Source organism: Scyliorhinus torazame, chromosome 8 (genome assembly GCF_047496885.1).
Source record: "Scyliorhinus torazame isolate Kashiwa2021f chromosome 8, sScyTor2.1, whole genome shotgun sequence".
NCBI classification, from domain to species: Eukaryota; Metazoa; Chordata; class Chondrichthyes; order Carcharhiniformes; family Scyliorhinidae; genus Scyliorhinus; species Scyliorhinus torazame.
This window is the reverse complement of record NC_092714.1, coordinates 47,992,236-48,019,066: the sequence shown is the minus strand read 5'-3', so window position 1 is coordinate 48,019,066 and position 26,831 is coordinate 47,992,236. Positions and strand designations below refer to the sequence as shown.

Below are 26,831 nucleotides of genomic sequence, written 5' to 3'. Positions count from 1 at the left end.
TATAATTTATGAAATAACCTGTTCGAACGGAATGGGAATATTTTAAATACAATGTGATCAATATTTAGTAGCTCATGTCAGAATATTTAAAATGGTTAATTCTGAGAAATCCAGTTTCACAGTATTGTACAATTTAATCTTATTAGTTTCTTTAATTTTACAGTGGACCATTATCAGCCAGTCTGTTTACATTCAAGACCAATGGTGAGTATTTGGTCAAATAGGCCTGGTATGACTTTATGTTTTGCATGTCGCCTTAAGCATTGAGCTTATCAGTTTCTAAATGCTGCAGTTAGAAACTATCACTTGTGTCTGTAGCAAAAGCCTAATTTTTCCCATTGACGTACTGCATCGCCTCTTCCGTTAGGCATATATATCTATATTTACAGATGTCATTTTCCCATTTTTCTTCTGTTCACTTCAGGAACCCATAACTCGCACTGGATACAGTTCCAAAGATTCTGACAACTCTCTTAGTACCTCATCTAAATGGTCATTTTACATCCATAAGCCTTCACATAGCAGGAAACAATATGGCATTGCCATCCTTACTTTTGCCATCCCATACCTATACCTTCCAACAAAGTATTTAGAACCTGCAAAGTTTTTCTTTTCTGCTCTGCAACACTGGAAACACAGAGGCCAATTACAGTGTTGTAACTACTCCCTCAGATGATTCAGAACATGGATCATATCTTTAGGGGTCGGTTCTTGATCAAATGGTGCATTCAACATTCTGAAAGGGCCTCTGACAGGATAGACGCTGGACGTTGGTTTCCTCTGGCTGGGGAATCTAGAACGTGAAGGGCACATGTAACAATAACAACAATCTTTATTAGTGTCACAAGTAGGCTTACATCAACACTGCAATGAAGTTACTGTGAAAATCCCCTAGTCGCCACACTCTGGCGCCTGTTCGGGTACACCGAGGGAGAATTCAGAATGTCCAACTCACCAAACAAGCATGTCTTTCGGGACTTGTAGGAGGAAACCGGAGTGCCCAGAGGAAACCCACACAGACACGGGGAGAACGTGCAGACTCTGCACAGACAGTGACCCAAGCCGGAAAACAAAACCGGTCCCTGACACTGGAGTAACGTGCCAACCACTGTACTACCGTGCCACCCATAAGACTGAGATGAGAAGAAATTTCTTCACTTAAAGAGTTGGGCATCTTTTGGAATTATCCACTCAAGTTCTGGATGACCCATCTCTTGGATATATTTAAATGCATAGGCATTTATAGCACAGGAGGCCATTCGGCCCATCATGTCCACACCGGTCAACAAAGATCTGATGACACAAATCCAATTTTTCAGCACATAGAACATACAGTGCAGAAGGAGGCCATTCAGCCCATCGAGTCTGCACCAACCCATTTAAGCCCTCATTTCCATCCTATCTCCGTAACAAAATAACCCCTTCTAACCTTTTTGGTCACTAAGGGCAATTTATCATGGCCAGTCCACCTAACCTGCACGTCTGGACTGTGGAAGGAAACCGGAGCACCCGGAGGAAGCCCACGCAGACACGGGGAGAACGTGCAGACTCCGCACAGACAGTGGCCCAGCGGAGAATTGAACCTGGCACCCTGCGCTATGAAGCCACAGTGCTAATCACTTGAGCTACCATGCTGCCTATGGACTTGGTCCATAGCCTTGGAGGTTATGGCAGCGCAAGTAAATACCTAAATACTACTTAAATTTTACAAGAGTTTCTGACTCAGACCACCCTTTCAAGCAGAGGTCCAGACTTCCACCGCTCTCTGAGGGGAGATGTTTCTCCTCAACTCCCCTCTTAGCCTTCTACCTCTTACCTTAAATCTATGCCCCCTGATTATTGACCCCCCTACTAATGAAAAAAATGCCTCCTTATCCACCCTATTAATGCCCTTCATAATCTTATACACCTTTATCAAATCCCCTCCCAACTCTTTGTTGCTCCAATGAAAACAGCCACAGCCTATTCAATCTTTCCTCATAGCTCAGACTTTCCAGCCCAGGCAGCATCCTGGTAAATCTCCTCTACACCCTGTCCAGTGCAATCACATCCTTTAGGTTGATATGGACAGGTTTTTGGCCTCTGGACAGAAGATCGGCTACAATGGTATTGAACGACAGGTGAGGTGAGAGTGACGGCCCTTGACATCGAGCCAGCATTTGTCCGAGTATGGCATCAAGGAGCCCTAGCTAAACTGGAGTCAATGGGAATCGAGGGGAAAACTCTCCACTGATTGGAGTCATAGCTGGCACAAAGGAAGATGGTTGTGGTGATTGGAGGCCAATCATCTCAGCTGTAGGATAACACTGTAGGAGTTCCTCAGGGTAGTGTCCTAGATCCATCCATCTTCAGTTGCTTCATCAATGACCTCCCTTCCATCATAAGGTCAGAAGTGGGGATGTTTGCAGATGACGGCACAATGTTCAGCACCATTCGTGACTCCTCAGATAATGACGCAGTCCATGTCCAAATGCAGCAAGACCTGGACAATATCCAGGCTTGGGCTGACAAGTGGCAAGTTACATTCGCGCCACACAAGTGTCAGGCAATGACATCTCCTAAAAGAGAGGATCTAACATAAGAACATAAGAACTAGGAGCAGGAGTAGGCCATCTGGCCCCTCGAGCCTGCTCCACCATTCAATGAGATCATGGCTGATCTTTTGTGGACTCAGCTCCACTTTCCGGCCCGAACACCATAACCCTTAATCCCTTTATTCTTCAAAAAACTATCTATATTTATCTTTAAAACATTTAATGAAGGAGCCTCTACTGCTTCACTGGGCAAGGAATTCCATAGATTCACAACCCTTTGGGTGAAGAAGTTCCTCCTAAACTCAGTCCTAAATCTACTTCCCCTTATTTTGAGGCTATGCCCCCTAGTTCTGCTTTCACCCGCCAGTGGAAACAACCTGCCCGCATCTATCCTATCTATTCCCTTCATAATCTTATATGTTTCTATAAGATCCCCCCTCATCCTTCTAAATTCCAACGAGTACAGTCCCAGTCTACTCAACCTCTCCTCGTAATCTAACCCCTTCAGCTCTGGGATTAACCTAGTGAATCTCCTCTGCACACCCTCCAGTGCCAGTACGTCCTTTCTCAAGTAAGGAGACCAAAACTGAACACAATACTCCAGGTGTGGCCTCACTAACACCTTATACAATTGCAGCAGAACCTCCCTAGTCTTAAACTCCATCCCTCTAGCAATGAAGGACAAAATTCCATTTGCCTTCTTAATCACCTGTTGCACCTGAAAACCAACTTTTTGCGACTCATGCACACCCAGGTCTCTCTGCACAGCAGCATGTTTTAATATTTTATCATTTAAATAATAATCCCTTTTGCTGTTATTCCTACCAAAATGGATAACCTCACATTTGTCAACATTGTATTCCATCTGCCAGACCCTAGCCCATTCACTTAGCCTATCCAAATCCCTCTGCAGACTTCCAGTATCCTCTGCACTTTTTGCTTTACCACTTATCTTAGTGTCGTCTGCAAACTTGGACACATTGCCCTTGGTCCCCAACTCCAAATCATCTATGTAAATTGTGAACAGTTGTGGGCCCAACACTGATCCCTGAGGGACACCACTAGCTACTGATTGCCAACCAGAGAAACACCCATTAATCCCCACTCTTTGCTTTCTATTAATTAACCAATCCTCTATCCATGCTATTACTTTACCCTTAATGCCATGCACCTTTATCTTATGCAACAACTTTTTGTGTGGCACCTTGTCAAAGGCTTTCTGGAAATCCAGATATACCACATCCATTGGCTCCCCGTTATCTACCGCACTGTTAATGTCCTCAAAAAATTCCACTAAATTAGTTAGGCACGACCTGCCCTTTATGAACCCATGCTGCGTCTGTCCAATGGGACAATTTCCATCCAGATGCCTCGCTATTTCTTCCTTGATGATAGATTCCAGCATCTTCCCTACTACCGAAGTTAAGCTCACTGGCCTATAATTACCCGCTTTCTGTCTACCTCCTTTTTTAAACAGTGGTGTCACGTTTGCTAATTTCCAATCCGCTGGGACCACCCCAGAGTCTAGTGAATTTTGGTAAATTATCACTCGTGCATTTGCAATTTCCCTAGCCATCTCTTTTAGCACTCTGGGATGCATTCCATCAGGTCCAGGAGACTTGTCTACCTTTAGCCCCATTAGCTTGCCCATCACTACCTCCTTGGTGATAACAATCCTCTCAAGGTCCTTACCTGTCATAGCCTCATTTCCATCAGTCACTGGCATGTTATTTGTGTCTTCCACTGTGAAGACCGACCCAAAAAACCTGTTCAGTTCCTCAGCCATTTCCTCATCTCCCATTATTAAATCTCCCTTCTCATCCTCAAAAGGACCAATATTTACCTTAGCCACTCTTTTTTGTTTTATGTATTTGTAGAAACTTTTACTATCTGTTTTTATATTCTGAGCAAGTTTACTCTCATAATCTATCTTACTCTTCTTTATAGCTTTTTTAGGAGCTTTCTGTTGCCCCCTAAAGATTTCCCAGTCCTCTAGTCTCCCACTGATCTTTGCTACTTTGTATGTTTTTTCCTTCAATTTGATACTCTCCCTTATTTCCTTAGATATCCACGGTCGATTTTCCCTCTTTTTACCGTCCTTCCTTTTTGTTGGTATAAACCTTTGCTGGGCACTGTGAAAAATCACTTGGAAGGTTCTCCACTGTTCCTCAACTGTTTCACCATAAAGTCTTTGCTCCCAGTCTACCTTAGCTAGTTCTTCTCTCATCCCATTGTAATCTCCTTTGTTTAAGCACAAAACACTAGTGCTTGATTTTACCTTCTCACCCTCCATCTGTATTTTAAATTCCACCATATTGTGATCGCTCCTTCCGAGAGGATCCCTAACTATGAGATCCTGAATCAATCCTGTCTCATTACACAGGACCAGATCTAGGACCGCTTGTTCCCTCGTAGGTTCCATTACATACTGTTTGAGGAAACTATCGCGGATACATTCTATAAACTCCTCCTCAAGGCTGCCTTGACCGACCTGGTTAAACCAATCAACATGTAGATTAAAATCTCCCATGATAACTGCTGTACCATTTCTACATGCATCTGTTATTTCTTTGTTTATTGCCTGCCCCACCATAATGTTACTATTTGGTGGCCTATAGATTACTCCTATCAGTGACTTTTTCGCCTTACTATTCCTGATTTCCACCCAAATGGATTCAACCTTATCCTCCATCGCACCGATGTCATCCCTTACTGTTGCCCGGATGTCATCCTTAAATAACAGAGCTACACCACCTCCCTTACCATCCACTCTGTCCTTCTGAAAAGTTTGATACCCTCGGATATTTAACTCCCAGTCGTGACCATCCTTTAACCATGTTTCAGTAATGGCCACTAAATCATAGTCATTCACGATGATTTGCGCCATCAACTCATTTACCTTATTCCGAATACTACGAGCATTCAGGTAAAGTACACTTATGTTGGCTTTTTTACCTCTGTTCTTAATCTTAACACCTCGATCAGTAACCTCTCCTAAGTTATATTTCCTCGTAACCTTTCTCCTAATTTTCCTTGTCATTGAACCCATATCTTCCTGTAACAACCTGCCGCGTCGCTTACCATTAATGTTTTCACTTCCCGTTTTATTTCTTTTAGTATTCCTGGTCCTATTCACTGAGCTCCCCTCAGTCACTGTCGCCCTTTTTGATTTTTTGACTATGGCTTCTCTGCCTTACACTTTCCCTCTTACTGCCTTTTATTTCTGTCCCTGTTTTACTACCTTCCAACTTCCTGCATCGTTTCCCATCCCCCTGCCACATTAGTTTAAACTCTCCCCAACAGCTCCAGCAAACACCCCCCCCCTAGGACATCGGTTCCAGTCCTGCCCAGGTGCAGAACCGTCCGGTTTGTACTGGTCCCACCTCCCCCAGAACCGGTTCCAATGTCCCAGGAATTTGAATCCCTCCCTCTTGCATCATCTCTCGAGCCACGTATTCATCCTCTCTATCCTGACATTCCTACTCTGACTAGCTCGTGGCACTGGTAGCAATCCTGAGATTACTACCTTTGAGGTCCTACTTTTTAGTTTAACTCCTAGCTCCCTAAATTCAGCTTGTAGGACCTCGTCCCGTTTTTTACCTATATCGTTGGTGCCTATGTGCACCACGACAGCTGGCTGTTCACCCCCCCCCCCCCCCCCCCCCCCCAGAATGTCCTGCAGCGGCTCCGAGACATCCTTGACCCTTGCACCAGGGAGGCAACATACCATCCTGGAGTCTCGATTGCGTCCGCAGAACCGCCTGTCTATTCCCCTTACAATTGAGTCCCCTATCAGTATAGCTCTGCCAATCTTCTTCCTGCCCAGCTGCGCAGCAGAGCCAGCCACGGTGCCATGAACCTGGCTGCTGCTGCCTTCTCCTGGTGAGCCATCTCCCTCAACAGTATCCAAAGCGGTATATCTGTTTTGCAGGGAGATGACCGCAGAGGACACCTGCACTGCCTTCCTACTCTTGCTCTGTCTTTTGGTCACCCATTTACTATCTCCCTCAGTACCTTTCACCTGCGGTGTGACCAACTCGCTAAATGTGCTGCCCACGACGTCCTCAGCATCGCGGATGCTCCAAAGTGAGTCCATCCGCAGCTCCAGAGCCGTCAAGCGGTCTAACAGGAGCTGCAACTGGACACACCTCTTGCACGTGAAGGAGCCAGGGACAGTGGACATGTCCCTGAGCTCCCACATCGCACACGAGGAGCATGACACGGGTCTGAGATCTCCTGCCATGTCTTAAACCTTCGGTTAACTTCAACTATTTCAATTTCCCCCCCCAAAAAAATTTTAATAAATAAATAAACAACGAAGAAAATAAATAAATAAATATACCAATGAAAAGAAACAGAAAAACAGAAACACTACTTACCAGTCACAAAAAGCACTTCCTCCCCACCCAGCTTTGAATTCCCACCTCGATTCAAATTCCCAAACTCACTCTTTGCTGTCTCACTCTGGCTGTCCTCTCTCTGTCTCACTGGGAGAACTCACTGGGAGTGAGTTTACAAGTGGCTCTTTTTAAACTGTCCTGAATTGACTCCCCTCCCCCACCTGCTTTTAGATCAAAGTAGATTAAAGTGACTGACACTTAACTGCCAACCAGTTATGTGAGTGGGTGGGGCAGCCCTTGTTAACCTACACTGCACAATACTAGCTTAATTTAAATTAATTTAAACTCCTGAAATTTAAAAGGAGCTGCCTTACTGATTCAATTTAATTCAATTCAATTCCCACCTCGATTCAAATTCCCAAACTCACTCTTTGCTGTCTCACTCCTGGCTAACCATCGTCCCTTGACATTCAATGGCACTACCATCGCTGACTCCCCCACATCAACATCCTAGGGGTTATCAATGATCAGAAACTGAACTGGACTAGCCATATTAAAACCGTGCCTACAACGGCTAGTCAAAGGCTAGGAATCCGAGGGTGAATAACTCTCCTCCTGATGGTGCAGCCACAAACAACATTCAAGAAACATAACATCACCCAAGTCAAAGCAGCCCATTTGATTGACATCCCAACCCATTCTCCACCTTAAAGGTCCACTCCCTTCAGCACCATGGGCACACAGTGGCAGCAATGCACCGCAGCACTCCACAAGACTCCTTCAACAGCACCTTCCAAATCTGCGGCTCTACCACCCAGAGGGACAGGAGCAGCAGATGCATGGGAGCACCACTTCAAAGTTCCCCTCATAGCCGTACAACAGATCAACATTCCTTCTCTGTCACTATGTCAAAATTTTGGAATTCCACCAGCCCACCTCCTCCCGTGGGGCTATGGATGTATAGCAAATGGATTGCAGTGACTCAGAAAGATGGACCACCATCTTCCCTTGCGATTAGGAATTGGTAATAAACACTGGCCTTGCCAATGACGCTCATTTTGGGTTAACAAATTAAAAAGAAATAATGCTGGGACTAAAAGCCATAATCTGATATGAATATAAGCTCTTGGCCTTTCATGCATTCATTAAAATCGTGCGGCTTTAGTCCTTGTGCGCGCACCGCAGGTTACAATTTGATAATTTCAGATGTTTGCTATGTGTTTTATAGGTTGCTATGGAACATTGGGAATGGAGTCTGGGGTCATCGGAGACAGCCAGATCAACGCATCTTCAGTTCTACAGTGGCACGACCCTTCTGGACAATTTCACGTCTGGGGACCAGAAAAGGCTCGTCTGAAAAAGCCTGGTTCACCCTGGGCTGCTTTTCATACTGATGAACCCCAGTGGCTACAAATAGACTTGAAGAAAGAGAAGAAAATAACAGGTAACTTGACGTCAGTGTCATGTTGTTGGCAAAGGTTGATTCTGTGTGCAGATCTGTACGAAGTTTCAGGCGAAGCATCCTGTTGATGAAAACCTTGTGGAACATTCTTCATTTACTCCATCTGGTGGCCATTAGCCATTCATCCAAGTGCAAAGAGTCTGTCTATAAAATGTAACACCTGGATTCAAGTTCCCTTATATTTTGCTGGTGCAAAAGGTATATTCTGGAGAATACACACTGCTAGATTTTGCAAACGGATAAAGTACTATCACCCCAGATTCTGACCTACTTTGCAGTGGGCACAATTGCTGTGGGCGGGTAATACCAGCAGTAAATGCATCAATCTCAGATAGGCAGGAGCTTAATTGAAATGTTAATATATGGTGGCGATATCCGGCATGCCATTGCCCAACATCGTGGAGAGTAGGTTAATCAGTTTGAATGAAAGGGGAATGCCCTACCTGTCAAAGTCCTATGTTCTGGAATATGCTGTCTAAACCTCTTCACTTCTATGCCTCGCTCTCTTTCTTTGGACACACCTTTAAAACCTATCACTTTCCTATCCTAACCTCCTTTTGTGACTCAGGACGGAATCTTCCCAAAAGTGTTGGCTCAGGCGTGAAAGCCAACATGAAACTCACAGGCTGCACAGCCTCTGTGAAATTTCAAAAGGGAAGCGAGAGTTACACAGTCAGCTGGAGTGACGGGGCCTAAGAAAGCCAGAAACACTGGGAATCCCGAGATCAGGGGGCCATATTTAAAGGGTACCCAGATCTCCGATTTAAATAAAAGCCCCCCTCCCACAGGCACCGAACCCCTCCACCCACAGACATGGGAACCGCACCCCCCCCCTTCCCCCTCCCTGCTCGGACACTGAGACCCTTCCATGGAGAAGGCCACACCCCACAAATAAAAGGAACTCGTCCAAACGCAGAAGGACAACACCCCCCCCCCCCCCAACCGATATGGGGAACTCCCACAATGGAGCTGCTCAGAGGGATTCCTAGCAATGCCCGACCATGACCCTCACCACCTGGCAGCTACTTATCCGTGCACCCCCAGCATGATCAGCTTGATTGGTTTTCACGCTGGCTGAACGGGTAGTTAGAATGAGCGCAGAAGTAGTGCCGCCCAGCCCACTAATGTGATGTTAATTCACGCAAATCAGGATCATGCCCATTTTCGGAGTGAACCAATTACAGCAACGGGGGAGAAGAGAAGATCTCATTCTGAGATATCACCAGTGTAAATCCCGTTTTTTGGCCTCGCGAGAGATTTAATGGACATGACAGCATTTGAAATTAAAATCGCTTACTGTCACAAGTAGGCTTCAAATGAAGTTACTGTGAAACGCCCCTAGTCGCCACATTCCCGCGCCTGTTCGGGGAGGCTGGTACAGGATTTGCGCTCATGGTAAATGAGGCCGTTAGATTTTTGTTTGATGATGTCCCTGTGAAACATCTTGGAATAATTTAATACATGAAAGGTTTTATATAAATAACAACGTTTTGGTATTGAGTTGCATAGAAATTTTTTTTAATGCTTTTTTGGGACGTGGGTGCAACTGGCTAGGCCAACATTTTGTTGCCTATTCCTAATTGCCTCGAGAAGGTGGTGGTGCGTTCTGGAACTCCTGCTGTCCATGTGGTGAAGGTACAGGGAGGAAGTTACATGATTTTGACCCAGCAACAGTGAAGGAATGGCGGGCGATATATTTCCAAGTCAGGATGGTGAGTGGCTTGGAGGAGAAACTGTAGGTGGACATGGCTAGATATCATTTGCACACATTTTAGTGATGAAGTTATCAACTGAACAACTTGCATCAACATCGAAAAACACACAAAGGCCCTTAATAAAGTAATAGGGAAACAAATAAATGTGGAAGTGATTCAAAAGCTTGAGTCAAAGAAAGGTTGTTTTTTAAGGAGGTTCTTAAAGATGTTGAGGGAATTTGGAGTATCTGAGGCTAGATGACTGAAGGTATGAAAGATTTTCAATTAGATAACATGTTTCACAACCTTGGGGCCTCCCAAAGCACCTACAGGTCATTTGAATGCTTTGGAAGTGTAGTCACTGTTGTAGTGACACTCAACGTTGAGGCAAGAGGAGAGGGTTTGAGTAAACTCAACTGATTGAAAATACTTGCATATTGCCTTTGGTTTTATCAAACCTGATGGGAATATAGATATTTACAGAATATTGCTGTATGCACAAGGATCAAAATTTCCTAAATCTCTTTACAAACTGCAACAGACAGCAATCTAAAAGCGCCACAAGATTGGTTATGATCAAATATGCAAGTTGCTTAACAATAAACATTTCTAGCACGTAATGTAATGGTGTAGGAGCTGACCATTGCCTGAAATTCAATGTGTTTTTTCATTAATTTCTGGGTTGTACCACCTTAAGGCCAGCAATTATTTCTCATCCCTAATTGCCCTTGTGAAGGTGGCGATGAACTGCCTTTTTGAACCACTGCAGTCTGTGTGGTGTCAGTGCACCCACAGTGCTGTTAAGGAGAGAGTTACAGAATTTTGACCCAGTGACAGTGAAGCACAGTCCCAAATCAAAAGGATCGTGACCTGATGGGGTACTTGGAGGTAGTGGTGTTTCCATGCGCCTACTGCCCTTGTTCTAGGCGGCAGTTTCTGTGGGCACAGTAAGCAGTCTTCCAACACCAGGTTAAAGTCCAACAGGTTTGTTTCAAATCACTAGCTTTCGGAGCGCAGCTCCTTCCTCACGTGAATGAAGAGGTGGGTTCCAGAAACACTTATATAGACAAAGTCAGTGATGCAAGACGATACTTTGAATGCGAGTCTTTGCAGGTAATTAAGTCTTTACAGGTCTAGACAGAGCGACTGGAGAGAGGGGTAATCCCAGGTTAAAGAGGTGTGAATTGTTGCAAGCCAGGACAGTTGGTGGGGGGTGAATGTAATGCGACATGAATGCAAGGTCCTAGTTGAGGCCGTACTCATGTGTGCGGAACTTGGCTTGCAAAATCCTACCAACTGTCCTGGCTTGAGACAATTCACACCTCTTTATCCTGTGAACTGATAGCCAAGTTCCGCACACATGAGTACGGCCTCAACCAGGATCTTGGATTCATGTCGCATTACATTCACCCCCCACCACCTGGCCTGGGCTTGCAAAATCCTACCTACTGTCCTGGCTTGAGACAATTCACACCTCTTTAACCTGGGGTTACCCCTCTCTCCAGTCGCTCCATCTGGACCTGTGAAGGCTTAATTACCTGCAAAGACTCGCATTCAAAGTATCGTCTTGCATCATTGACTTTGTCTATATATGTGTTTCTGAAATCCACCTCTTCATTCACCTGAGGAAGGAGCAGTGCTCCAAAAGCTAGTGATTCAAAACAAACCTGTTGGACTTTAACCGGGTGTTGTAAGATTCCGTACTGTGCCCACCCCCAGTCCAACAGCGGCATCTCTACATCGTAGTTTCTGTGCGTTTGGAAGGTGCTGTCGCAGTAGCCTTGGTGAGTTCCTAAAGTGCATCTTGTGGATCGTACACACTGCTGCCACTGTGAGGCAGCGATGGAGAGAGTGAATGCTTAAGGTGATGGATGAGGTACCAATCAAGTGGGGGCTGCTTTGTCTTGGTTGGTATTGAGCTTCTTGAGTCCTGTTGGAGCTGCACTCATCCAGGCAAGTAGAGAATATTCCATCATTTTCCTCAAGTTTCCAGTAGTGGATAAAGGCATTAAGACAATAATGGTTGGTGAAGATCAAGGAGAAATGCGAAGCGGAGTTGGGAATGGAGATAAATTGGGGAGTATGGAGTGAGGCACTGCGAAGGGTAAACGGGACGTCGTCTTGTGCAAGGATGAGCCTGATACAATTTAAGGTGGTGCACAAGGTGCATATGACTCGGGTGAAAATGAGTGGGTTCTTTCAGGGGATAGCAGATGAGTGTGAGAGGTGTGGGCGGGGGCCAGCGAATCACGCGCACATGTTTTGAGGTTGCGAAAAATTGGGAAAATTCTGGGTGGGAGTGTTTGCGGCCTTAGCCAGGATAGTGGAGGAGAAGGTGGACCCGGACCCTTTGGTGGCGATATTTAGGGTTTCGGAGAAGCCGGAGCTCATGGAGAGGAGGAAGGCCGATGTCATGGCCTTCGCCTCACTGATTGCACGGCGACGAATTTTGCTGGAGTGGCGGTCGGCATCGCCACCGGGGGTAGCAGCATGGTTGGGTGACCTGTATGACTTCCTGTGGCTAGAGAAGATAAAGTATGAGTTAAGGGGCTCAGCAGGGGTGTTTGAGAAAAGATGGGGGATGTTTGTGTCCGTGTTTGAGGAGCTGTTCGTCGCAGGGGTGTGTGTGTGTGTGGGGGGGGGGGGGGGGGGGGGGGGTGAAAAAGGAGAAAAATCTGTACAAACTGTATAGCTGATTGTTGGGAAGTATGGTTCCCGGGGTGTTTATTTGCTGTACCTACTTTGATACAAGTTTGTAATAAAATGCGTTTAAAAAAAATTAAGGCAGTAATGGTAAATGATTGGATGTTCTGCGAGCTGGCTTTGCAGCAAGCCAGTACAAAATAATGATGGCGTTAGACTAGCTGACTCTCATAAGCTGACTCCGCCTGTTAGATCCTTAAGTTAGTGTCTGCTTATATTGTTTCTGTCCGCAGGTATAATTACCACAGGTTCCACCCTGGGCGAATATTCTTTCTATGTCTCTGCATACAGAATCCTCTCCCGTCATGATAGTCAGGATTGGAAGGTATATAAAGAAGCCAACAGTGACCTGGACATGGTTAGTACACTAAAGTGAGTTACTGTTTGTAAAGCAAAGTTCTAAATTCTATATAACCCCACTGCACTGAGTCTTAATGATATTTGCACCTATGCAATAGTTGATTATTCATTCTATTTGCTGGCTAATAGACATTAGGATGCCTCGATAATAAAAGTGCTATCAGAATTGAATTTGAGAGCAATATCACGTGACTTTATGTTCTACGTATTTAAAATATGTTGTAAAATGTACTTCACATTTTAAAAGTTATGAAAACATAGAGTCATTAAAGTTACATTCATAAGTGCGCAGGAACAATAAGGTTATTTTGAAGTATTAACTCTCACTACTTTCCACCGGTAATGGGTTTGTTGGCATGTTCCTGTGGCTTTGCGTGTATGAAAACAATGGGTGGGACTCTCTAAAATCCAATGGGGTTTTGATTTTGGGAGATGACTTACTAGCAAGTCACAAGTGCTTTGACTGCAATTTCTCCAACCATTAATGGGAGGGGGGAAATCACAAGGCATGAAGCCTGTGATTTTCTGACAAGTCACTTTTGCCCAATAAATTAACAACTAGCCACATGGCTAATTTGAAATCGGATGTTGGAGTTGCATTTTTGATTTGTAAATAAATAATATGGGATTATAAATACTTTTTGGGTGTGTGATCGCATTATTCCTATTTGCACAGCATATGCACACATGGGTTAACCTTGTGAATTTGTTTGTAACAAGAGTGTGAAGTGTCTCTTTGATTGTTATTTGTTACTGTTTATTGGTTATCTATTAAAGTGTTGTGTAACTAGTGAAAATAGCACCATAGAAACACCAATGAACTGTATGGTAGGTGGTGAGACCAATCAGAATAACTGCTTCAGGTAAGAAGCAAATTCATCCATTAACGAGAAGCTCCGACAGGGCGTGTCATGGCAATGGTCAAACAGCAACCAAGCATGTTCTAGGTGGCGAGTAGAAGTGGGTCTGGTATCTCTCGTCCGAGGTGAAATCGAATTGTCACTTGAAAGTGCTGGACAAAAGCCGAGAAGATGCATTAAGATGTGATGCGTCTGATAAATTCATGCGAGACTTCCAAACTCTAGTAAAGAGAAACCACTACAAGGTTTTGCACTGAATGATGGACAATGTGTGTTAAGTAAATATACACAAGAAATATATTTACCTGTATTGTGTGTAGGGCAATTTTTTACCAAAGTTTGTGCATTGGCCAAAAATTGCATCACAACCTATGGCTAGCCACCCAATGTGTTTGTGGTCCCAAAGATGGTACAGAGCTTCAAAACGTTACACCTGTTTCTCTCTTCCAGCAGTGGTCACTTCTTGACCCGCATTCTCTAATACATTTTATCTCGCTCTGTCATCCACTCTCTTTCTTTCTTTGTTTTTGCATGACTGCCACATACTGCCTCTTGTTTTTCTGCATCCCCCTGTGTCCACCATTTACACGAGGATGGCCCAGATTGATTTCAGGAAGAACAGGCGATTGTTTCTTTAAACAAAATCTTAAATGGTGAGGGACACTAGCTTACTTTATTGACAAGCAAAATACTGAATGGCGAAGAAGTAAGATGGACATTCTCAGCGATAAGCAGGCCCAAAGAGGCAACACTTACTCATCTGAAATTCAGAGCCACTCAAAATCAGTTGGCCAAGTAAATTTGGTGAGCCTGTTAATAGGAATAATGTGAGAAAAATGTGTTTCCTTATTACACTCGAGGAAGCTTCAGTAGTTAGTTGAATCAGGGTGAGATTTGTGTATATTAACTGCTTGTAAACTAAAGCAGCTTAAAAGATTCCTGCCTGACCCTTACTGACTATATGGGTGGAATTTTATTCTCACCAGAAGTGGGCGTTCCTGACTCCTCCCTTCCACGTCCCCAAATTAAGTCCACATGGGAGGGCTTCAGATGGTCTTCCCAACCAGAAACTAATTTAGGCCCTTAAAGGCCTGAGGGCAGCACAGTAGCATTGTGGTTAGCACAATTGCTTCACAGCGCCAGGGTACCAGGTTCGATTCCCGGCTTGGGTCACTGTCTGTGCGGAGTCTGCACGTTCTCCCCGTGTGTGCGTGAGTTTCCTCCGAGTGCTCCGGTTTCCCCACTCAATCATAAGATGTGCAGGTTAGGTGGATTGGCCATGCTAAATTGCCCTTAGTGTTGGGTGGGGTTACTGGGTTATAGGAACAGGGTGGAGGTGTGAGCTTGGGTAGGGTGCTCTTTCCAAGAGCCGGTGCAGACTCGAGCCATATGGCCGCTTCCTGCACTGTAAATTCTATATCTATATCTATCTAAATAGCACCCTAAGGGCCTCCTCCTCCTGTCGCTGCTGATATTCAACTACCACTAGTCAGCGACCACACTATGTGGGTTGCGGGCTTCAGGTTAACTTTGGAAGGTCCCAGGGCTGGTTGGGGGAAGTCCATCCTACTTGGGCAGCCCATGCCCGATGGAATGAATCGCCAGAGACACCCCGTCTGCCCTAATTATTGATCCTCTTCCCTTGCATCACTGGAGCCTACTCTGTAAGCCTACCACCCTTAGCTTTGCTTCAGCACCAATCCTACAGCCCGCTGTACCGGTGGTACTGCCAATTCTGGGAGAACTGCCAGCTTTTGATTGGTCGGCTAATCTCAAGAGGTGGGCACAATGAGGACTCCCAAACCCAACCAGGTAGATGCTTGGGTGGTACTAAATCGGGGCCGGGAGGGGTGGAATGGCTGTGACAGTGTTGCTGCTGGTTCTCCAGCCATTCTATGTGCCCATCACTGTGAGCGTTAAATTCCACCCAGTGTTTGGCTCTGTCTTTGGCCAGATTGGAGAGGTGTACAAAAGAATTATCTCCTGTTTCGCTTTAAAGTGATCGTCACTTCTCTGGGCAACATCCACAGTCAAGCTTACATTTCAGACATGTTTTAATAGTGATGTTGAATGAAAACCAGATGTTTCCTACTGGGTGCATAAAGAAACATTACAACAGGTAAGTCACTTAGGCTCATTCTTGCCCTGTTACCCCACCTCCAATCTTCCTTTGTTCTTTTCAATTGTAATATGATGATGTCAAGATGAACAAACGTAAAAGGGGGAAATAATAAACAAAATCATTTTTTGAAGAAAACAAATGGCTGTCATGAAGAAAGAAAAATTCTGGTCCATTTTTTTATTTTCTCAGATATTCCAAGGAAATTCTAACAATTTTCAGGAAGTTCGGAACAACTTCATCCCACCCATTCTTGCTCGTTACATCCAGATTAATCCAGTACAGTGGCACCAGAAGGCGGCACTGAAGGTAGAGCTGTTGGGTTGTCAGCCATTCCAGCCTTCATTGGGTAAGATTTCCACAACATATTTGGTGGCAAATTGCAATGGAACTGCAGTGATTCAGGAATGTGGTGATGTGCCACCTTACTGAGGGCAGTTAGGGATAAGCAACAAGTGCTAACCTTGTTGATAACCAGAGGTGCTCCCATCCCTTGAAAGAATATTTTTTCTTAAACTTTCTTAGTTCCATGGTAGGATCTTTTTTAGGGTTAAGATTGAGGCAACACTCTTCTGAGTGAAATTGCTAAAATTCTAATTTTTGTTCATCTGAAACCCAGATACAGTATCCCATCTTTAAAGAGTTAGGCTCGTAGTTTATGATTTAATTTAACATTAAGTTTCATGCTCATTTGAAAAAGTGTGTTGTAGTTGACTGAGGTGAACCAGTTTCAACTGAAATGGCGCTCAGGAAAATATGCAGAAGGAGGAGACTGAGTCGCTGATCCTTTTTATCGGATTTCTATACTTGTCTGATGCAGGCTGTAACTGTTAGACAACTAAAGAATAAGGTCCATTTAGTTCACCATCTACCATCAAGATAGTCACATGATATGTTTTTTCAAAAATAAATTTAGAGTACCCAATTCTTTTTCCCCAATTAAGGGGCAATTTAGCATGGCCAATCGATGAGCCGAATGGCCTCCTTCTGCACTGTAAATTCTATATAATTGACCTACCCTGCACATTTTTGGGTTGTGGGGGTGAGACCTACGCAGACATGGGGTGAATGTGCAAACTCCACACGGACAGTGACCTGTAACCGGGATCAAACCCAGGTCCTTGGTGCCATGAGACAGCAATGCTAACCACTGCGCCCACCATCATGCTGCCCCGCACATCATACATCGTTGTTGATTCAACATAGCAGTCAGTCTCTACCAGTTAGTCTACACGGACCCAGAACTGACTCGAGCAAAAGGGTCAAACCTTAGATCCAATGAATCCAAGCTTGTTACGATAGAATTCATACAGTGTAAAGGGAGGCCATTTGGCCCATCGAGACTGCACCGAACCTCTGAAAGAGCACCTGACCTAGGCCCACTCCCGCACCCTATGCCCGTAACCCCACCTAACCTGCACATCTTGGGACTGTGGGCGGAAACCGGAGCACCCGAAGGAAACCCGCGCAGACACTGGAGACCGTACAAACTCCATGCTGACAGTCACCAAAGGCCTAATTCTACCCGACTCCCTAGCACTGTGAGGCAGCAGTGCAAACCACTGTGCCACCACAACAAGGACAACAACATGTCCTTTCAGATAATTTCTGAAAGACGTGTATCAAATTTGAATTATTCAATGCCTGAGTAGCACAAATTGCTTCATTAACTTCTCGACCATGGGATGTCATTTGGGAACCAACGTGAAGAAAATTAGGAACTATTATTATACCAGCTTTCTATTCTCCAAGTCTTGCTGAAGTACATCTTTCTGCAAATGCTGAATGGGAAAGAGAAAAGCCATTTGTAGAAAATGTTGCAAAACAGCTTTGCAATGCTGATTGTAAATGTCATATGTGACAACATTCAACAATCAGCTTCCGTAATTTGCTTCTGCTCTAACTGGCAGGAGTATGTGATAATTGGACTAGAACTGGATGCAGCAGAACCAGCTTTAAATTGTGCATTCTGTGATAGCCTATTAGGTGCAAAACCTCCACCCGCTCCAAACATAGCTATCAATGTACGAGGATGGAGGCTCAGAAACTACCAAAGTCCGGATCACTCATCCGATCAGCAGGTGTACTCTTGGTACGGCAACCATGGGGCTACTTGAGGGGTCCTGATTGGGATCGAAACCTGGACCCTTGAAGAGAATGAGCATGTTTTAAAAGAAGTCAGCCAGCACCATGCATGCCGGTGGTGCACACCCATCGTCCAGAGTCCCCCAGGTGTCCTTCCTGTGGCACAGATCATTGATATTGAACTGTGAGAACCGTTACACAAACTTTATAAGCTTTGGCGGAGTCAGCAGGAAAGATTCCAAGAAGGCACATATCAACGACTCACCAAGGTCCCTTCCACACACCTTCCAAACCACGACCTCTACCACCTCGAAGGACAAGGGCAGCAGATACACCAACACTTGCAAGTTCCCCTCCAAGCCACACACCATCCTGACTTGGGATGACATGGTTCACTGTCACTGGGTCAAATTGCTGGAACTCCCTCCGTAGCAGCACCATGGGTGTACCTACACTGACTGCGGCGCTTCAAGAAGCGGCTCACCATCAGCACCTCAAGGGCAATTAGGGATGGACAACAAATGCTGGCCTAGACAGTGATGCCCATATCTCATGAACGAATAAATAAAACTGTCCCAGATACCTTCACCCTTGCCCCCTGCAGATTATCTGGGCCTCTCCGACAGTGTTCCCGTCTGAAGCAAATGCTGTGGGTGCGCCCAGTTCTTCTACATTCAGGTTCTTTACTCTCATCTGTTCCCAGACACAGACATTTGCAAGCAGTACTGCAGGAAGCGTCCTCACATTTGCCTGTATGGTTGAGTCTATGATTCAATATTGTTGGTTACTTGATTCTCTAGGGGAAAAGGCACAGAGCTTTAGCCTTAGAATTGATTCCAGTTTGCAGAAGAGGAGACTGGTCCTTCAAAGAGAGCTTATCAGAATGCTTAAAATGTTTTCCTGGCTAATTCTCGTCTCACATCACCTGTTATTTGTTTTGTAGCTCGGGCTCCACCTCAGTCGCTGCCTCCTGTACTCAGCACAGAAATCCCTCCAAGATTTGATGCAACTACATATACGGCAGAAATCATGAACAATTCAGTGACTCCTAAGGTGACCAAAGGTATGCCAAACCCATCAGTGAGGTCTTCTACTCACTGAAACATTGCTGGCTATTCTGACACTGATATTAGCCAATCATATTACAGGGATTGGGCCGTTTTGCAACCAGCTGGAAATATTAATAGAAAAATAAAGTTATCTTTTCAGATGCAAACCAATTAAACTTGAAAAATGAGATAACGGCAATAACAGCATTATTAGAGCTGTGATCAGTAAGGCATGTCTGTAACTGTTATGACTCCTTCAACTCCCTGGCATAAGTTCTCAGTTTAATTGGTGAACAAATGGTGTGAGAATCACTAATATGTACGGTAATGTGTAAAGCTTATTCTTAATTAAGTCAGCTGATAGAATTAGAACAAGGGGCTTTAAAACCTACAGCTTGACAGTGTATAGCGGGACAGTGCAATCCAATACAATTGGAGCGAGGCTGCTAGTTTTCAATTTTCACAGAAAAATGGGTGAAATTCTGGAATGGGGGGGGGGGGATTCTCTGAACCTGAGGCTAAGTGTTGATGCCGGTGTAACTCCGTTGGGTTTCTCAACGACGTCAATGTGGCCTCGGGATCAGCAATTCTGACCCCTAGAGGGGGCCAGCACGGCACTGGAGCGACCCACGCCGCTCCAGCTGCTGATCCCGGCGTCAACTGGACGCCACGGGGTCCGCGCATGCGCAGTGGCACTGCTGCCAATGCGCAGTGGGACCGGTGCCAAAGCACGCATGCGCAGTGGCTCCCTTCTCTGCGCCGGCCCCGACGCAACATAGCGTAGGGCTACAGGGGCCGGCGCGGAAGAAAGGAGGCCCCCAGCCCGAGAGGCCGGCCCGCCGATTGGTGGGCTGCGATCGCGGGCCAGGCCACAGCAGAGCCCCACCCGAACCCCCTGGGGTCCCGCCCCCCCCCCCCACCAGACCGCCCCCAGACCCTTCCACGCCGAGGTCCCTCCGGGTAAGACCACACGTGGACAGCGCTGGTGGGACTCGGGTGTTTTGTTACGGCCGCTCGGCCCATCCCGGGCTGAGAATCGGTGGGGGGGGGGGGGGGGGTGGGACGCGTAGAGTGGCCCCCCGACCGCGCAGTGCCAACCACGCTGGCACCAATGGCGAATCGCGTTGGGGCGGCGTGGTGCGATTCGCGTCGGTCGCAGCGATTCTCCGGCCCGGTCCCGGGCTGAGAGAATCCCGCCCGGTATCTTCAAAGCCCTGGTAAAAATCCAGAAATCCATCTCAGCATTTGTCTTATTTAATCAAATCAGTGTGTTGATTACGAGACAAGTCAGTCAGAGAGGTGGTGGCGGTGTGGTAGTGTCACTGGCTGGTAATCGATAGACCCAAGCTAATGCTCTCTGGTCCTGGGTTTGAATCCCATCATTGTGCAATTTGAATTCAATAAAAATCTGGAATTGAAAGTCTAATGATGACCATGAAACTATTGCTGGCTGTCATAAAAACCGTTTGGTCCACTAATGCCCTTCAGGGAAGGAAATCTGCCGTCCTTACCCGGTCTGGCCTACATGTGACTCCAGACTCAACTGCCACCTACTGAAATGGCCGAGCAAGCCACTCAGTTCAAGGACAACAAGAATGAATTTTTTAGAAAGCCCTTTTGCATCTGATAAATAAAGCCACAGGTTTTCTGTTTCGATGGAACTGAACAGAATTACAAAGTTCTGTAGGGCAACTAGGGATGGGCAATAAATGCTGGCCTAACCAGCAATGTCCACATCCCATAAATGAATTAAAAAAAAAAAAAAAAAAATCCCCAAAACCCAGTGGAAATCCTGGAAGATTTAACTTATTCAGTGGTCATAATACATTCAACCTGAACATACTTCCTCTAATTTTTCTTTTCATCCTTTAAGCTTCCACACCTGAAGCTCACTGTCCATAGTTGGATGCGATTCCAAATGGAATATGTTACAGATTGTCCCAGGTGGTATGTCGTTAGCGCTAACGGTGACCGTTGGTGTGCTATTCTTGCCATGAAGGCCATCACATATGTTGAACCCCTGACCATTTTCTATTGTATTTGTGTCAGCTGTTGCAGCTAAGAATAGTTTACACAGCACCATGCAAGGATTGGATTGAATTTAGTCCTTCCTTGTCTGAATTAAGTTGTGTTGCCTCAGGACCTTAGCTTATGGTGCAGAACTCTTGAACTACGAGGGACGATTTAACTCCCAGATACTCTCGTGTACCGTTAGTAATCCTTCTGACCCGATTGCCATGCAATCTCAAGTAGAATTCACTTAACTCCTATTAACCCACAGCTTTGATGAGGTAAGCATTTCAATACCTTTTAGTGCAAAGGTCAACTGTGACACGGTAAAATGGTAACCGAGGCAAATCAATCAGTTAAAAAAAACTGCTTTCTCATTGGTCCGAGTTGGCAATACAGTTACCAAGTTCAGATGTAGAGTTAGCCATTACTTGTTGATAGCACTGGCTGGAGTTTTTTCATCCTACTTTTTATCCAACGGCACAACAGGCCCAATTATCCAATGGTACAACAGGCCCAATTTTCCAAAGCATTCTGTGCCCCTGGATATTCACCAGGATAAGGTTTGAGAGGCTCAAATCCTCTTTTCAGTTTCTCCCAGTTGCATTCTGTCGCTATGCCATATAATCTGCAGCATTTTTTTTAATAAGTTATTTGCATGTGCACCCAACTCATTTGGAATGAGCAGTTCAGCTTGAAGGAGACGTTCAAGATGATTCAGGTAAACAGGAAGAATTTTCTGGATGACTTGCACATGTGAAATTAGTGTTACCGGTCATGTTTATAAAGGGACAAACACGTATTGCACTATGATTCATTGCTCAAGATTACACATGCCTGACTTCCGGGTGCGGCGATGACCAGCTAAGTCGCACGTTTCGGCACCTCCTGTTTCAACGGACTTTTGGGCTCTTATCGGGAGCCCCAACGGAAATTTTCAAAGGCTAAACCCAGTGTGAGGCGACATAGGAAGGAGTCCCCCCGGGTGTGGATGGAAAGAAGTGATAGTAGTGGCCAGATTGTGAAGGATCCTCTGGAGCAGTGGCAGAGAAGAGAAGGGAGAAACAAGATGGCGGCTGAGGGAGCCCAGTTGATATGGGGCCTGGAACAACAGGAGTTCCTCCGGCGATGTGTGGAGGAGCTCAAGAAGGAGGTGCTGGTGCCGATGCTGCAGGCGATTGAGGGGCTGAAGGAGACGCAAAAGACCCAAGAGATGGAGCTCCGTGGAGTGAAGGCAAAGGCTGCCGAAAATGAGGACGAGATACAGGGCTTGGTGGTGAAGACGGAGACGCACAAGGCGCTACACAAGAGGTGTATGGAGAGATTGGAAGCCCTGGAAAATAGCTTGAGGAGGAAGAACTTAAGGATTTTGGGTCTCCCCGTAGGGGCAGAGGGAGCGGACGTTGGGGCGTACGTGAGCGTGATGCTCCATACCTTAATGGGAGCTGAGGCCCCGACGGGCCCCCTGGAAGTGGAGGGAGCGTATCGAGTCCTCGTGAGAAGACCAAAGGCAGGGGAAATACCGCGAGCAATAGTGGTGAGAGTCCACCGCTACAAGGACAGGGAGATGGTCCTTTGATGGGCTAAGAAGACACGGAGCAGTAGATGGGAGAACGCGGTGATCCGCGTCTACCAAGATTGAAGTGCGGAGGTGGTGAGAAGGAGGGCGAGTTTCAATCGGGCCAAGGCGGTGCTCCACAGGAAGAAAGTGAAATTCGGAATGTTGCAGCCGGCAAGACTGTGGGTTACACACCAGGGCAAACACCACTACTTCGAGACGGCAGAGGAGGCGTGGACATTCATTCAAGAGGAGAAGTTGGACTAGATTTGGGAAAGGATGTTTGGAATGAAGTAGCGAGGTGGTGGCAAGGAATTGTAAATCAGGTGGGGGAATTTTTTCCCCTCGAAGGGGGGGGACACGAAGAAATGTGGGCGCCGGTGGGGAAGGGGATGGGGAAGGAGAGAGGGAGCTGCGCCATTAGGGGCGGGGCCGAGAGGGAAGCGTGGGCTTTGTTTCCGCGCTATGGAAACTGTGGCGGGAAAAGGGGGCGTAGGGACGAGGGGGCCTCACACGCAGGGGAGGCTAAGGATAAACGGGGAAGCCGAGGTCAGCCAGAGTTTGCTGACTCCGGGAAGCAATCTGGGGGGTGCAATCAAGCTAGAGCGGGATCTAGCGGGGGGTGGGGGGAGGGGGGGGGATTAACTGGGTTGCTGCTGCTAAGGGGAAGGGGGAGCTGTTACGGGATGGTCGGGACGGGAGGGCGCCGTCTGGGGGACAAGCGGTTGCGTGGGAACCGGGTGAGGAGCTGGTTTAAAAAAGGGGATGGCTAGTCGACGATGGGGGGGTTAAAGAGCCCCCCAACTCGGTTGATCACGTGGAACGTGAGAGTGTTGAATGGGCCAATTAAGAGGGCAAGGGTATTTGCGCACCTAAAGAAGCTAAAGGCGGATGTGGTTATGCTTCAGGAGACGCACCTGAAACTGGCGGATCAGGTCAGATTAAGAAAAGGATGGGTGGGACAGGTATTCCACTCGGGCTTGGATGCGAAAAATAGAGGGGTGGCAATACTGGTGGGGAAACGGGTATTGTTTGAGGCGAAGAACATAGTGGCGGACGGTGGGAGTAGGTACGTGATGGTGAGTGGCAGACTGCAAGGTGAAGCGGTGGTGCTGGTGAACGTATATGCCCCGAATTGGGATGATGCAAACTTTATGAAGCGTATGTTGGGGCGCATCCCGGACCTGGAGATGGGAAAGTTGGTAATGGGGGGGGGGCTTCAATACAGTGCTGGACCCAGGGCTGGACCGGTCCAGATCTAGGACCGGGAGGAGGCCATCAGCGGCCAAGGTGCTTAAGGTCTTTATGGAGCAGATGGGAGGAGTGGATCCCTGGAGACTTACTAGACCGAGGAGTAAAGAGTTTTCCTTCTTCTCCCACGTCCATAAAGTGTTCTCCTGGATAGATTTCTTTGTCCTGGGAAGGGCGCTGATCCCGAAGGTGGCAGGAGCGGAGTACTCGGCTATAGCCATTTCAGATCATGCCCCACATTGGGTAGATCTGGAACTAGGTGAGGAAAAGGAGCAACGCCCACTTTGGAGATCGGACATGGGACTGTTGGCGGACGAGGGTGTATGTGGAAGGGTGAGGGGATGTATTGAAAGATACCTAGAGGTCAATGATGACGGAAAGGTCCAGGTGGGAGTAGTCTGGGAGGCGCTGAAAGCGGTGGTGAGAGGGGAGCTGATCTCCATAAGGGCCCATAAGGGGAAACAAGAGGGTAAAGAAAGGGAGAGACTGATTGGGGAGATTCTGAGGGTGGATAGGCAATATGCGGAGGCTCCGGACGAAGGGCTATACAGGGAAAGACGGAGACTACACACGGACTTTGACTTGTTGACCACGGGTAAGGCGGAGACGCAGTGGAGGAAGGCACAGGGAGTACAGTATGAATACGGAGAGAAGGCGAGCCGACTGCTGGCCCAACAACTTAGGAAGAGGGGGGCGGCGAGAGAGATCGGAGGAGTTAGAGACGAGGAGGGAAGGATGGAACAGAGAGCGGAGAGGGTGAACGGGGTATTTAAGGTATTCTACGAGAGGCTGTATAAGGCCCAACCCCCGGAAGGGAAAGAGGGAATGATGCACTTCCTAGACCAGTTGGAGTTCCCGAGGGTTAAGGAGCAGGAGGTGACAGGTCTGGGAGCGCAGATTGAGGTGGAGGAGGTGGTAAAAGGAATCGGGAGCATGCAGGCAGGGAAGGCCCCGGGACCAGATGGGTTCCCGGTGGAATTCTATAGGAAATACGTGGACCTGCTGGCCCCACTCCTGATGAGAACCTTCAATGAGGCTAAGGAAAGGGGGACACTACCCCCAACGATGTCGGAGGCGACGATATCGCTGATCCTGAAAAGAGACAAAGACCCGCTGCAGTGCGGGTCATACAGGCCTATCTCCCTCCTGAACGTAGATGCCAAGTTATTGGCCAAAGTGATGGCGACAAGGATGGAGGACTGTGTCCCTGGGGTGGTGCATGGTGACCAAACAGGATATGTTAAAGGGAGGCAATTGAATACAAATATACGGAGGTTGTTGGGGGTGATGATGATGCCCCCACCGGAGGGGGAGGCGGAGATAGTGGTGGCTATGGATGCAGAGAAGGCATTTGATGGAGTGGAATGGGACTACCTGTGGGAGGTGCTGAAGAGATTTGGATTTGGAGAGGGGTTCATTAGATGGGTTCGGCTCCTGTACGGGGCCCCGATGGCAAGTGTGATTACGAACAGGCAACGATCCGACTACTTCCGACTATATAGGGGCACAAGACAGGGGTGCCCCCTGTCCCCGTTACTGTTTGCGTTGGCAATTGAGCCATTGGCCATAGCGCTGAGGGGCTCTAGGAAGTGGAGAGGGGTACTTAGAGGAGGAGAAGAACATTGGGTGTCATTATACGCGGAGGATCTATTGTTATATGTCGCGGACCCAGTGGAGGGGATGCCTGAGATAATGCAGACACTCAGGGAGTTTGGAGAGTTTTCGGGATACAAACTGAATATGGGGAAGTGTGAACTGTTTGTGATGCACCCCGGGGAACAGGGCAGGGGAATAGACGAGCTGCTGCTGAGGAGGGTAACAAGAGATTTCCGGTATTTAGGGATCCAGGTGGCCAGGGACTGGGGAACCTTGCATAAGCTTAACTTGATACGACTGGTAGTGCAGATGGAGGAGGACTTTAAGAGGTGGGATATGGTGCCCCTGTCATTGGCGGGCAGGGTGCAGGCGGTTAAAATGGTGGTCCTCCCGAGGTTTCTTTTTGTGTTCCAGTGCCTCCCCATACTGATTACAAAGACCTTTTTTAAGAAGGTGGACAGGAGCATCATGAGCTTTGTGTGGGCCGGAAAGACCCCAAGGGTAAAGAGGGGGTTCCTGCAGCGCAGTAGAGATAGAGGGGGATTGGCACTGCCGAGTCTGAGTGATTATTATTGGGCCGCTAACATTCTATGATAATATGTAAGTGGATGAGGGAAGAAGAAGGAGCGGCGTGGAAAAGGCTGGAGATGGCGCCCTGTAGGGGAACTAGCTTAAAAGCACTGGCGATGGCGCTGCTGCCGTTCTCCCCGAAAAGGTACGCCACAAACCCAGTGGTGGTGGCGACTCTGAAGATTTGGGGGCAGTGGAGACGACATAGGGGAGTGACGGGGGCCTCAGTGTGGTCCCCGATAGGGAACAACCACAGGTTCGTCCCGGGAAGGATAGACGGGGGTTTTCAATCTTGGCAGCGAGCAGGAATTGCGAAACTGAAGGACTTGTTCTTGGACGGGACGTTCGCGAGTCTGGGAGCACTGACAGAAAAATACGGGTTGCCACCTGGGAATGCATTTCGTTATATGCAAGTGAGGGCATTTGTGAGGCAACAGGTGAGGGAATTTCCGCAGCTCCCGGCGCAAGGGATCCAGGACAGAGTGATTTCGGGCGCATGGGTGGGTGACGGTAAGGTGTCCAATATATACAGGGAAATGAGAGATGAGGGGGAGACGATGATAGAGGAATTGAAGGGAAAATGGGAGGAGGAGCTGGGGGAAGAGATTGAGGAGGGGCTGTGGGCAGATGCCCTAAGTAG

General features: G+C 47.0%; 1 protein-coding gene across 3 annotated transcripts in view; it reads left to right on the top strand.

Moving 5' to 3' along the window:
* The window catches only part of dcbld2 (discoidin, CUB and LCCL domain containing 2), a 159,493-nt gene that overhangs the window by 112,540 nt on the left and 20,122 nt on the right, over positions 1-26,831 (top strand). For all 3 annotated transcript variants that reach the window (XM_072513521.1, XM_072513520.1, XM_072513522.1), the window contains exons 7-11: positions 164-204; positions 8,103-8,318; positions 12,967-13,091; positions 16,265-16,421; positions 19,101-19,220. In XM_072513521.1, coding sequence (XP_072369622.1) covers positions 164-204; positions 8,103-8,318; positions 12,967-13,091; positions 16,265-16,421; positions 19,101-19,220 — 659 coding nt within the window. The remainder of the gene's footprint in view (positions 1-163; positions 205-8,102; positions 8,319-12,966; positions 13,092-16,264; positions 16,422-19,100; positions 19,221-26,831) is intronic.